This window comes from Vanacampus margaritifer, chromosome 7, assembly GCF_051991255.1.
Source record: "Vanacampus margaritifer isolate UIUO_Vmar chromosome 7, RoL_Vmar_1.0, whole genome shotgun sequence".
Classification (NCBI taxonomy): domain Eukaryota; kingdom Metazoa; phylum Chordata; class Actinopteri; order Syngnathiformes; family Syngnathidae; genus Vanacampus; species Vanacampus margaritifer.
In genome coordinates this window covers 1,411,551-1,424,113 of record NC_135438.1, presented here as the reverse complement: position 1 = coordinate 1,424,113, position 12,563 = coordinate 1,411,551, and the positions used below count along the sequence as shown (strand labels likewise).

The following is a 12,563-nucleotide window of genomic DNA, read 5'->3' as shown; positions in this document are numbered from 1 at the left end:
AACTATTACCAAAATAATCGTGATGAATATTTTCTTGATAATTGAGCAGCCCTGTTATATTGCACTTTTCTTTGATTGTTTTCACACTTGTGTCTTGTTGTTAGATTCTGTAAAATCTTAAAATAAGAAAATTCAATTGATGAAACCCCAGTTCAGGGACTTTGATGTTGGTTAGTCATCTTAAAATGTGGAACATGTTTGTCTTAAGCCTCACAGTGCTTAAAACTTGCTCAAGGCTAAGACTGATTGATCAAATGAGATACTTAAGTAAAAAGTATCTTAAAATAAGCTAAATGATCTTGTCTGACAATTTCATTTGAAGCCAAAAGAACTTGTCGGACCCTTACAGCATTTGCTGGCGTCGTTCCGCAGGGCCTGGAGCTGTGCCGTGTGGTTGCCATGCAGGTGGAGAACATGATGTCGGTGCGCGACAAGCGGCTCACGTTGCCCCCCAGCGAGATCACCATGTTATAACGCTCCTCGGTCTGGATGGTCCAATTTGCTGCTCCAGGGGGGTCAACTTTCATTCGAAAATCACACCGATGGGGAAGGTCATTTGTAGATGACATCTGGGGAAGATAAAAGTTCAAATAGGCATGTCAAATATATCAAACTGGCAACAGCAGTTTGGTAGATCAATTAAAACCTTTCCACGTCGTATGGACAAAGAAACCTGGAAAATAGTCATATGAAAAAGCTTGTTTGAAATATAATTCATTCTCACATTTTAATGTCAACCCTTAATACTCAAATTAAACAACAACAAAAAATGTATTCACTTGAATTGTACATGCAAATCAATTTGAATATTTTTTAAATACATATCTAGGTGAAAAAGTGAACATGTATATAAAATAGTTTGTTTTAATTATAAAAGTACTATTTCTCATTTTATTGAAAATGTATTATTTGACTAATGTTTTTTATTTGAACAATTACAATAAATCGATTATTTCATGAGGTAAACCAATAAAAAATGATTAGATTTGTATGAACCCACTAAAGGCAAAAATGTCTAAATGAATGAAATCAATATGGCAGGAGTGTAAATGTTTGGCGGGCCAGATGAAAGAACGGCGTCATACTTCGCCCTCCCTCGAGTTCAGCTGACACATCCTACCTCCAAACGTTGCTCACTGGACGCAACATTAGCTACACCTGCACAAAGATGAAAGGGAAAAATATCTGCGTGTGCAAAAGTATAATCATGCTCACTAGTTAGGTCAGCTTGTGAGTTAGTGTCCTTTTTCATGCAGAGACACCACAAAAATGCCACGTTAGTGATTGATTTGCCTTTTACACAGTGTGCAACCTTTTTTAGCATCTGGGGCAGAGTGGGGCAGTGAACCACCAGATCCACCAGGGGGAGCTGTGGTAAAAAAAATAAAAAGCTTAGTACACTCATTTCATCAAGCACCTAAAACGTTTGTTTTTGTCATATTTTGATTTCTAATGTCGAGTGCACTTAGAGCTGCTATGCTAATATGCTAACATTTTGTTTAGCTCATTTAGCTACGTAATATGTCTAATTAGCAAGTGTGCCTAATGTTGCGACAAGCAAGTTTATGTATGTTCATACTTGTATTAAATATTGTAGCATAGTTACGGGAAAAATGGCAAACTAAAGATAGTGACTCACTGTATTTTCTACATACTACACTATATTTTACATAAAGTGTTTTGTATGGTACCATGTTTTTTTTAGTTTTGTAAAAATTCTGTTAAAGATCAAATGTAATGTATCTGTTGATACTGTGTAAAAAGAAAACAAATGTATAACATGACAATAAAACGAGCTGTCAAGTCAACACCACTTTGTCAAAATGCAATGTCAGTATAATGCTAGTTTGCATATTTAAAACCTAAATGTAAACTAACGGTGAATGTGTGTGCTTTTCTTTGTAAGTATACAACAACAACAACGAAAGATACGCAGTGAGTTTATTTTAATATGTTATTAATTAGTTTCGTGGGTCAGATTGATGTCCCGAAATAGCCACGGCGTCTTCGTGTGACACGTGACTGTCCTGCCCTTAAGACGTCAGTTTACCACTGCGCATGCGTGAAGACGACTCGTTTACACGCGTTTATTTCCATGGTTTTTTCCCTCCCCCTCTCCAAAGACGAGCTTCGGTGTTGAGTTTGTATGCGTGGAACGACGAGGTTGCCCAAAAGGCTTCCTTCCACACTGTCGATCCGGGTGGACACGCCATTATTTGGGAAATATAGTCGCCACTTGTCGAGAAATGTTGCTGCGTGGTTTATTTGTGGCATTTCCAAGCGGCGGCGAGGGAGCGTCCAAACCAGGCTAATCAAATAAGCTACGTTGTAGTGACGACGTCGTGTTCAATTTGGGTTTTTTGTTTTGTTTTATTTTATTTTTTGTCTATTGGCTGACTAGGAATATCATCTGACACGCAGAAACATTCAGAGGAAGTTGTACGCTAGTTAACATTACCGAGATACCAGCTAGCGAGAGAACCGAGCCACTTCCACAGCAGCGCGGATTATTTTATTTTTTTACGTCACCTGGCCCATAGGTCGGAACACCGGTGGAGGATTTCAGTGGACTAAACTAAGGTTGGCGATCATTCATCTGAGCTGAGCAACATCCACACAAATGCACAAATGCTAGCGAATGAGCCGACCTCGGCCTGTTTTTGACGTCACCCTGGCCAGCGGAGGACTCTAGCGGACTAGCTTCTTTAGCATTTAGCCTAGCGAGCTAAAGGTTAGCGAGGGAGCCGAGCCCATCCGCACCAGTGCGGATTGATTCCAAAGTCATCCGGCGGGAGAAACTAATAGACATGCTAATGTTAGCTAAGTGAGCGCTGCGGATTGATTTTAACGTCATCCGGCGCAGTGCTTGGAACACCGGCGGAGGGATCTAGCAGACTAGCTCATGTTAGCCTACCATCTGAACCGAACCTCATCCAAACGAACTGGGATTGATTTTGCCGTTACCGGCGGAGCAAGCTAGCGGACTGGCTAACTTTAGCCTAGCCCGCGAGCCCAGCCATATCCATAGGAGCGCGGATTGATTTTCGACGCCACTCGAGCCGGTGGACAGGGGCAGCGGACTAGCTCGCGTTAGCCTAACCGAGCTACAGGCCAACGAGTGAGAGTCGAGCCACATCCGCACCAGCACGGGCCGCTTTTGACGTCGTGTCAGCCGACACATGACATCCGCAAGCTAAACTTAGCAGCTTTCTTGTCCCCCCTCAGCGGCGTTGTTTCCCCATGGCCACCAGCGGCTTCTCCGACCTGCGCGACAAGCTCCGGTCGATGCCGCCGCACCGCGACGAGTACCGGACGAGCAACGGCGGTGCGGGGCGAAAGCGTCGCCGCCACGAGTCCGACGACGACGAGTGCGACCACAGCGACGACAGCGGCGAGCTCCGCGAGCAGGAGGCCCACCGGGTGCGCAGCAGCGTCCTCCAGAAGAGCATCTTCACGCCGGAAGAGTGCGCGCGCATCGAGGGGAAGATCGACGAGGTGGTGGCCAAGGCGGAGGCCGGACTCTACCGCGAGCATACCGTGGACCGCGCGCCGCTGCGCAACAAGTACTTCTTCGGCGAGGGCTACACGTACGGCTCGCAGCTGGAGAAGCGCGGCCCGGGCCAGGAGCGGCTTTACCGCAAGGGCCAGGTGGACGACATCCCCAGCTGGGTGCACGAGCTGGTCATCCAGCGGCTGGTGTCGGCCGGCGTCGTCCCGGAGGGTTTCGTCAACAGCGCCGTCATCAACGACTACCAGCCCGGCGGCTGCATCGTGTCCCACGTGGACCCGCTGCACATCTTCGCGAGGCCCATCGTGTCCGTGTCCTTCTTCAGCGACAGCGCGCTCTGCTTCGGCTGCCGCTTCCAGTTCAAGCCCATTCGGGTGTCCGAACCCGTGTTCGTGCTGCCCGTCCTCAGGGGCGGCGTCACCGTCCTCAGGTAACTCGGATGTTTGAGCACTTTTTACTTTAGATTTTATTTTATATCAACGGAGTTTAAAAAACAAACAGTAATTTACACAAAGATCTTACTAATAAATGTGTTAATGAATTCTTAATGGTCATCAGATTTTTTCCCTAATTTTAAAATTATTTAAAAGTGACAATAAAATGTCCTTTTTTTATTTTAATCAGATTTTTTTTAATTATTAAAATTATTTGATTGCTTTAAATATGTTTTTACACAATTTAAATTTCATTTCTATTTAAAAAATCTAACGTTTGGTTTGGGATTAAATGCTATTTTTAGTTACCCAAACCTTCAAAATAAATCATTTTAAATCTGTTATTTTAACACTGTTCCTAGTTTATAGTGTAATTTTTAATTTTCTACTTGAGATTTCTCAGAATTATTATTTTTTGTTGTTGTGAATTTACAAAGATTTTTTTCCCCGGATGGGCTTGATTTAAATTGTGATTTGAAAAGGAAATAATTACACAACATGTTTGTTTCTCAGTGGCTACGCTGCTGATGACATCACGCACTGCATCAGACCTCAGGACATCAAGGAGAGGCGAGCGGTCATCATCCTGAGAAAGTGAGTCCACAAGTGCCCCCCCCCCCCCTCTTTTTTTTTTTGGACCTGTGTCACGCAAATGAGACTCTACTTGCCCCAGCCCCTTTACTTCGGGGTTCGTCGACATGAAGACCTGATTCATAATTTTACGGCGCAATAAAGCTGCTCACTTATTTGAAGGCTTCTAACAAAAATGCAAAGGGAACAGGAAAGAAAGCCACTTTGTAGTGTTGTGCAAAACTTTCCACCTTTACCCAACTTCCCCCAAAAGATGCTAAATGGGGAAATAGTCATAACAAAAACAAAAAAATTCTCGTGATGAAGCTCATTCAAAACAAAAACAGAACATTTTGATGGCAAGTATTGCTTAAAACTTGGACATTAGCCCACTCAAGAGGCTGTTGGCAAAAAAAAAAAAAAAAAAACTTGAACCTTGAGTCTGTCAGATACGTGCTTTTGATTTGAGCAAATTCCCAAGTAGGAGTTTGCCCAATCCGTGCAATTCACCTGAAATGCTTCAAACTAAAATGGCAAAATTTGCCATTCCATTCGGGCCAACTGGACTCCCTTTTTTTCTTGTCTAACATTCCGGACGATGCAACTAAACGACGTTTTGTTTGAGATCTTCTTGCGCAAAGTGTGAGTGTGAAGTTTCACTGCCGAGACTTTTGATGGCGACCCTCACCAAGTCGACTTCCTCCGCATATCACCGTACGTATTTTTTTTTTCAGAACCAGACCGGACGCCCCCAGACTGGACTCTGACAGCCCTTTAAGTTCCGCCCCTGTGGAGCGGCCGCCTCCCCTCAAAGCAAAGCGCTCGCATCGCAAGGCTGACCCGGACGCCGCCCACAGGTACAAAGTGCTGACACAATCAAACATTATTGGAAGGTTTTTTTTCCCCCCAATTGACAACTAATCAATTGTCAATTTTTTCACACCTATTTTGAGAGTCGCTACGACGTTGTTTGACACACAGAATTGCACAAAATCTCAGAATTTCAGTCAATTCTCTCCCATTTCTCCTCCATGAAAGTAGACCGATTAGACATTTGTAAACATCTGCTATTGAGTAATTAAGTCTCTTACATAATTACTAATTCTATTCAATGAAAATAATTATATAAAATATATTTTTACATGGGGGGAAATGGAACAATGGAAAACTGTCAAAACGTCCTCAAGCAAATAAAAATAGCATAAAAATTAAAACATTCACGATCAATTAAAAGGTAATGAAGTAGATGAAATTATTTTTGAATAAATGCAAATGTCATGAAATGCATGTCCTAAAGCAATGAAATATTTCATTAAATAAAACTATTTAATATTGGATACAAATGCATAGAAACATATGTGAATGATTTATAGCTTCTATATCATTTTAACTTCAACAATTTGCATTGTTTAATGTTGAGTGTAAATTTTTGATGTTTTGTATCAGCCGACTAACATTTTTAATCATAATTAATCGCATGATTTCAATAGTTAACTCATGGTTAATTGCTAATTTTATGTCTTTTCTAAATGTACAACAAAATATTTTTTTTCTTAATTTTCATACATAATTTTTCATACATACAAAAAATGTTATTAACCATTAAAATGATGGCTGCATCTTTCAGTTATTAATACCGTAATGTCATAATAATTCATAAAATTGAGTTAAAATTAAAAAGATGTACTGTGCTGTAAAAAAAACGATTGTGATATTGATTTGTGGTGAGGTCATATTTCTGCCACTAGATGGCATAATTGCATTTGTAAGACATTGATGACAGTGCATTTTTCTTTTCCTATTAAGACCTTTCTATTTTTGACCATGAAATAACTCGTAAAAATTGATTTCAGTCTCCACAAATGTATGCATTATTATGAATTGTATTACTGCAAAATGTTGCCGTGGACGCGCCTGCTGCGGTGCGACTGCAATTCCCCCACTACAGACTTTCCATTAATCGCACGCTAAAAGAAATGAGTGCCGTTAAAGGAACTTTAAATGAACGGACTCATTTTGACACCCCTAGGATCTATTAATGTGCCAAGAGGGAAACGTGCCTTGAAATGCGGTGTGTGCGCGCTTTTTGTTGCAGGCCGCGCGTGCTGGAGATGGACAAGGAGGAGAACCGGCGGCCAGCGTCCTTCGGCCAGCGACGTCACAGCGCCTCGTCGGACGACTACAGGAAGCGCGAGGCGGACTACGACAAACACCGCGAGAGCTTGTCGCGCAAAGTCAAAATGCGGCGCCACTGAGCTCCGCCCTCCCGCCCACTTTTCTTTTTAACTTTGGGTTCGTCTTTAGCGGGAGAGCGGACGGGGGCGTGTTTGTGTTCTCACGTTGTACATACCTTCAAAAAGCTGCTTGTTGTACATAAGGAAAGCGCAGCTTGTACGATAACGTTTGTCTTAGTCTTGAAGCCCCAGCGTCCATTTCTCACCTTTGGGTTCGTTTGTTTGTTTGTTGGCATCAACAAGTATAGGATGATTACAAACTTGGGCCTCCTTCCTTTCCGAGTGCCAGAGGCCATGTTATTGCTTTTTTCTCTATTAAAGCACAATCTTCCTCACCATTTTGGTTTCCTGCTTTCGCTCTGGCGGGTCCGCCGGCCCGACCGCCCGCTTCTTCAGTTACACATAGACAGGAATAACCCGGCCACGCGCGAGATCAGACGTTTGAGGGGAAAACAAGTCCACCATCCAGTTGGGCTATTAATATTTAACTGCGCAAGTTGTCAGAGTAAACGACGCCAGTTGACATTTTCAGCACAAAACAAGTTGCTGGTGCTGTGCAAATTATGGGAAAAACATCAAGACTTCAAAACATGACAAGACTTCATGTTTTCCTTCATAACAATCCTTTAAATGCTCGCTGAGATGAAATTTCACGAGAGTTGCTATTGTAAATTGTGTTTTGATCAGTTTTTTTTTTGTTTACATTATTTTTGAAAATAAAATATGACATGAATCTTTATATTACACGGAACAAACATTTATCAGATTTTTAAAGCAGTTGTAACTTCAATACATCAATTTTCAACTACAAAAATTGTACAAATACAATTTTAAGAGTCTTTTAATAATTAAATGTGCACTTCCTAAACTCTTAAGACGTAAATATTCAAACCATAGTAGATATTACTTGGATACAATATTTTTTATTTATTTAAACATATACTACAGATAGTGAGTGCATATACTATAATATAGTATGTGTTACACCTGCCTTATATTCAACTATTTTTATTGATAAATTTCAATTAATATATTTTTATTATTTAATAAATCAATTGTAATACTAACTAGACAGTACTTTTTATACACGGATTTTATTCTGAAATTTGAGCGGATGTCACGGCTCTGACGGTGCCTATCGGAAATAGTTGTCGGTCCTGAGCACGTGTAACTTGATTGCAGCACCAATTTGGTTTTCGGTGAACATTTTGACACGCCAAAGTTTCCAAACCGCAGCCGTCACTCGTCACACTGAATCATTGTCACTTGAGGCGACTTTTTGTCCATTTTTTTCCTTCCCGGGAACAAAAATAAAAAAGGAAGTGAATCTCGGGAAGCGTGTGACTTACTTCTGTCAGTGGCGGTCACATGACTCTCGGTGTCAGCTGTTGCGATCTGACGTGGGCTGGAGAAGCTCCGAGCTTCGCCGGGGTCCGCCGATGATCTCGTCCCCGGACTTGCTGCTCTTCACCGGGCCGGAGGGCTTCGGCGACGGCGAGGCGGCCGCGGTGGGAGAGCGCGGAACGGCGTGGGGGCTTCTTCCGGAGGAGCTCTCCGTCCCGCCGCTCCCCTCCTTGGCCGGCGGCGACCACCCGTGGAGCTCCTTGGCCGGCTTTGACAAGGACTTCGTGCTGGTGGCCGAGTTCTCTGAACAGGTCGGTGTTGATGACGAGTCGTCGTCCTGATTTATAGAAAACATATAGAACGTAATATTCATTATACACACATCTATGTATTTCATGTTTTTATTTATATTTAAATTTTATGGAATGCATTTATAATGTACTGCATTAATAATAGATTTATTTTTTATTTCTCTTAATAGTGTAGAATAAATATTCCTAGAATTTAATACATTTTAAAAAAAAATAGCTACATGAGAATACTACAAATAAATTTTGGTTGTATTGTTTAATAAAAGAAAATGCATTAGCAATTTTAGATCAACATTTACATCGATAATTTCCGAAATACAAGATATATCATACATGTTAATTATATACTTCACTGAGAAAAAAAAAATCATATATAGGTGATTGTTTTTGTGTTCAAATAATAAAATCTCCAAAAATACAATCTGATTTAACTGAAAAGACAACAACATACTGAATAAACTATAACTTCCATAAATTAAAATGATATTTTAGAAACATTTGAACTACACAAACACGATCATGAAATGTGCGTAGTAAAATCCGTACATATATTCTTATTAGTGTGCGTTTGTTGAGTAGTGATGCAGTACTGGCCAACGTCCACCAGGTGGGGCCCAAACCGGTGATGACCATACCCGACGAGGCGGGCGCGTCGGGCTCCCTGGACCTGAACCATTTCTCCGTGCGCATCATGTCTGTGGACTACCAGGCATCGGGCCCCGGAGGCCCCGGAGGCCCCGCCGCCACGGGGCCTCGCCTCAACTTCCACGAGGACTCCGAGGTGGTTCTGGGAGATTCGGCCGATTGGGCCTTCGCGTACGTGCGCCACGTGACCCTCCTGGATCTGGCGGCCCGAGGCATGGTGCGTCCCTTCTGCATGGCCTACGTGTGCTCGCGGCAGGCCAAGATCATGGACAACTTCGGACGGCTGTCGGCAGGATTTCGCCGGGCGGCCGACAGTCTCAAGACGGGAAACCGGCAGGCCTTCGCCTTGGAGCTGCACCGCAAGCTGCACCAGCTGCAGTAAGATCGTCCAAACATCCGCTTGAGTTGCTAGCAAAGATTTCTTTAAATGCTAAGAGATGAGCATTCATTTTTGTGTGAATGCTGAGACAAGCATTCTAATTTTGTGTGAATGCTTGTGAAGACAAGTATTGCCGTTACGAATTACGTGCTGTGACCAACCTCAAGTTTTGAGTGAAAGCTGTGAAGACCATTCCTTCCAGATTTTTTTTTGTAATGCTGAGAGATGAGAATTCTAGTTGTGTGAATGCTGAGACAAGCATTGTACAATAGTAACTGTATGTCAAATATTTTGCGTGAATGCCAAAATATCAGCATTCTCGTTTTGAGTACCTGAGAGACAAGCATTCTAGTATGCTGAATCAGCATCATGAATGATCGTGTGGATGCTGCGAGACAAACATTCTACTACACAGTTGTCACTGTGTGTCGTACATGTGTCAGTATAGTGAGACAAGCATTTTAGATCATCAGCATCAGAACGACCACCATATTTTTTTGGTGAGAGATTATCATTCTAGTTTTTGTGTGAATGCTGAGAGACAAGTGTTGTACTATATACCGTAGTATGTATGCTGAGATACGAGCATTCTATTATAGTACTCCTCTTTGCGTTGTAAATATTTTGTGTTAATGCGGAGTGAAAAGTAATATTCCAGGTATCGTGCATTAGAAAGCGTAGTGTGTGTAAATGCTGAGAGACAAGCATTCTCGTATCGAGTAGTGTGTCAGAGAATAAAGTCATTTTTTAAACGTGGCTACAGTCCTGAGATACTAGAATTGTTACATCATCTCTCAGCATTCACAAAGTGTCATGTGACTGTTTCAGGTACGAACGCTTGGCGCTGCTGCAGGCTGACGGCATTGGCGGCGTGGAAGAAACGCGTGAGGAGCTGGAGGCGGTGGAGCGAGCCATTGTGACGCACAAAGATCTCCTCCGCCAGGTTACTTCCTACCCCAACAGGAAGCTAAAGAAGCCCGACTTCCTGCCCTACGAGCCGGCCGACGCCTCGATGGACGCCACCGCCGTCCCGCCTCCTCCACCCACCGCCCGCTGCGTCGAGTCAGAGTGTTGCCTGAAGCCAATACAGGAACTCTGCAACGCCTACTTCCTGTCACTGATGACGGAGCAGCTGTCGCAAACGGAGGCCCGCCTCCGTGGCGACGTTGCCGCCCTACGCGTGGCGAGCATCACGCGCTCGCTGAACAGTAAACTCAAACTGACCAACTTCCTTTTTGAGCCGCCTGAGGATGATGAAGAGGAAGAGGAGACTAGAGAGGAAGTGGCGGCCAGGGAAACGGGAAGTCAGCCGAGCTCCGAGCCCTGCGTGGATGCGGGAGAAGAAGAAGTGGCGAGCGGCGAGATGACAGGAAGCATCAGCAGCGGGGACAGCATACAAGTGATCGCAACCGAGAGATCCTACCGGACGCTCGCATCCGCCGATGCAACTCTCACCTCGTCACTCCTGCTCGCCGGGTCAGCCGATGCAGCGCCTCTACCCTCCTTCGATTCGCCTCTCATGGCTTCCTCGGACCCGGGACCTCGGCGCCTCAGAGTCTACGCCAGGAGGACCAACAGCGAGGACAGCATCGAGGTCCTCAGCACCACCGAGTCCATCGTGCCCGAAGACCTCGCCGCCATCACCGAGGAGGAGGAGCCTACTAAAGATGACAAAAGTGACATTGTGGCAAAGAACGCTGGTTTGCTGTCCAATCTCCTGGCGGAGCGATGGTCTTCGCCACAGAGCGTGGACGAGGCGTCGTACGGCGCCGCCGAGATGCGCTTGCCGCAACGGAGGGTCTGCGGAGCGGGCGGCGTCCCCTTGGACAAGCTGGGGCTGCGAGCGCAGCACTTTGTGAAGCAGAACTCCTTCTCTCAGCACGCCGTCTTCTGCCTGCTGAGCGGACGTCCGCTGGTGCTGCTCTCGGGAGACCGAAACAAGCTGAGGCAGACGGTGGACGCCCTGGCGCTCTTTCTGCCGGCCCCCGCTGGCGCCGTGATGCCGTGTTTGAGCGCATCGCTCCAGCTCAGCGATCTGCTCGCGTGGCGGCTGATTGGATTCCACAGGTGAGGCAAATTCACACTGCAGGCCATCGTGCACAATTAAAAAAAATAAGAATAATGTATGTGTAAAAAGACTTCCACTGTGAATGTAATGCATCTATGAAGTGACACGCGCACAAAACATGACGGCACAGTTTAACTAAACAGACGATTTTTTTTTTCCAAATATTTTTTGGGGTGGGAACGTTGGAATTTCTGTCAACATGTGTAAGGGTAAAAAAATAAAATAAAAAAAATCTACGTAGAAAAAAGAAGTCAGACAAGTCACACTGGCAAGAAAATCAGAATCGACCTGCAGCACCATGAAGAAAAACACATTTTAAGAAGTGTGCAAGTTGTGACCGAAACGAAGCTCACATCGACCTCAAACTTTGGCTTTAAAAAAAACAAATAAAAAAACAAGCACTACTAACTATGAAATGACTTTTCATATTTATAAACACAGGCAGCTAACCCTCGATGTTGTGGTCGACTCACTTTGGGACTTGAAGCCGTAACCGTTTGTCATCCTGCCATTTTTGGCACTGCCGTCTCCCACGACCAGGTCTCCGTCCTCGGGCCCGCTTCACTGGCTGAGTCGCTACAGTCGCTACCTGGCCGTGCTGGACTTGGACCAGAGGACACTGCGCTGCCCGTCCTACTCTGGTTCGCTGGTGGGCTCTCTGGTGGGCCCGGCGGTGCCCGCCGCCGCCTTCCTGCCGCACGTGCAGAGCGGCCTAACGGCACTGGCCAATCGGGCGCTGCTCTTCACGTTCGCCCGGCGAGGAGACGAAGACGACGGGCCGGACGACGACGACGACGACCTGACTGTGATGCGCTTCCTGTCGGACCTCATCAAGCGCCGGCACGCCGGACGCGGACCGTCGGCGTTGCGCTTCTCCTACGTGACGATGCACGTGCACAAAAACACCGCTGCTGCTTAGGGGGGGGAAAGGGGTGGAACATTTCCGGGACAGCAGAAAATAAATTATTCGCTGACAAACCTCCAATGTTGTATTTTATTTTAAAAAAGGGGGTGGGGGGCCTCGCTCTCCCTCTGCTCAAAAATATTGTTTTAAAATAGTATTGGGGGTT

The 12,563-nt window shown here is 44.8% G+C and overlaps 3 protein-coding genes across 4 annotated transcripts in view; all 3 read left to right on the top strand.

The window, feature by feature from the left end:
- The window catches only part of LOC144054758 (unconventional myosin-XV-like), a 42,522-nt gene extending 40,712 nt beyond the window's left edge, over window positions 1-1,810 (top strand). Inside the window, 1 exon segment of the mRNA XM_077570026.1 lies at window positions 373-1,810. Coding sequence (XP_077426152.1) covers window positions 373-474 — 102 coding nt within the window. The 3' untranslated portion in view covers window positions 475-1,810.
- A 243-nt stretch (window positions 1,811-2,053) lies between these two features.
- On the top strand, window positions 2,054-7,084 carry alkbh5 (alkB homolog 5, RNA demethylase). 2 transcript variants are annotated; one of them, XM_077570403.1, is made up of 5 exons: window positions 2,054-2,580; window positions 3,226-3,938; window positions 4,456-4,536; window positions 5,247-5,369; window positions 6,608-7,084. In XM_077570403.1, the coding sequence occupies exons 2-5, from the start codon at window positions 3,241-3,243 to the stop codon at window positions 6,765-6,767; spliced, it is 1,062 nt and encodes a 353-aa protein (XP_077426529.1). In that variant the 5' UTR covers window positions 2,054-2,580; window positions 3,226-3,240; the 3' UTR covers window positions 6,768-7,084. The 2 variants fall into 2 exon arrangements, with proteins under 2 accessions (XP_077426529.1, XP_077426528.1); XM_077570402.1 differs by having other exon boundaries at window positions 2,054-3,118.
- An 883-nt stretch (window positions 7,085-7,967) lies between these two features.
- LOC144054944 (guanine nucleotide exchange protein SMCR8-like) lies at window positions 7,968-12,471 on the top strand. Its single transcript, XM_077570400.1, has 4 exons — window positions 7,968-8,401; window positions 9,009-9,424; window positions 10,254-11,492; window positions 12,034-12,471. The coding sequence occupies exons 1-4, from the start codon at window positions 8,186-8,188 to the stop codon at window positions 12,410-12,412; spliced, it is 2,250 nt and encodes a 749-aa protein (XP_077426526.1). The 5' UTR covers window positions 7,968-8,185; the 3' UTR covers window positions 12,413-12,471.
- Window positions 12,472-12,563: the final 92 nt, after the last annotated feature.

Excerpts from the sequence above, each read along its gene's own strand:
- alkbh5 (XM_077570403.1), top strand. The coding sequence starts at position 3,241 with ATGGCCACCAGCGGCTTCTCCGACCTGCGCGACAAGCTCCGGTCGATG. Across the intron at positions 3,939-4,455 it reads GGCGGCGTCACCGTCCTCAG|TGGCTACGCTGCTGATGACA; the intron begins GTAACTCGGATG and ends TTTGTTTCTCAG. Across the intron at positions 4,537-5,246 it reads GCGGTCATCATCCTGAGAAA|AACCAGACCGGACGCCCCCA; the intron begins GTGAGTCCACAA and ends TTTTTTTTTCAG.
- LOC144054944 (XM_077570400.1), top strand. The coding sequence starts at position 8,186 with ATGATCTCGTCCCCGGACTTGCTGCTCTTCACCGGGCCGGAGGGCTTC. Across the intron at positions 9,425-10,253 it reads CGCAAGCTGCACCAGCTGCA|GTACGAACGCTTGGCGCTGC; the intron begins GTAAGATCGTCC and ends TGACTGTTTCAG. Across the intron at positions 11,493-12,033 it reads CGGCTGATTGGATTCCACAG|GTCTCCGTCCTCGGGCCCGC; the intron begins GTGAGGCAAATT and ends TCCCACGACCAG.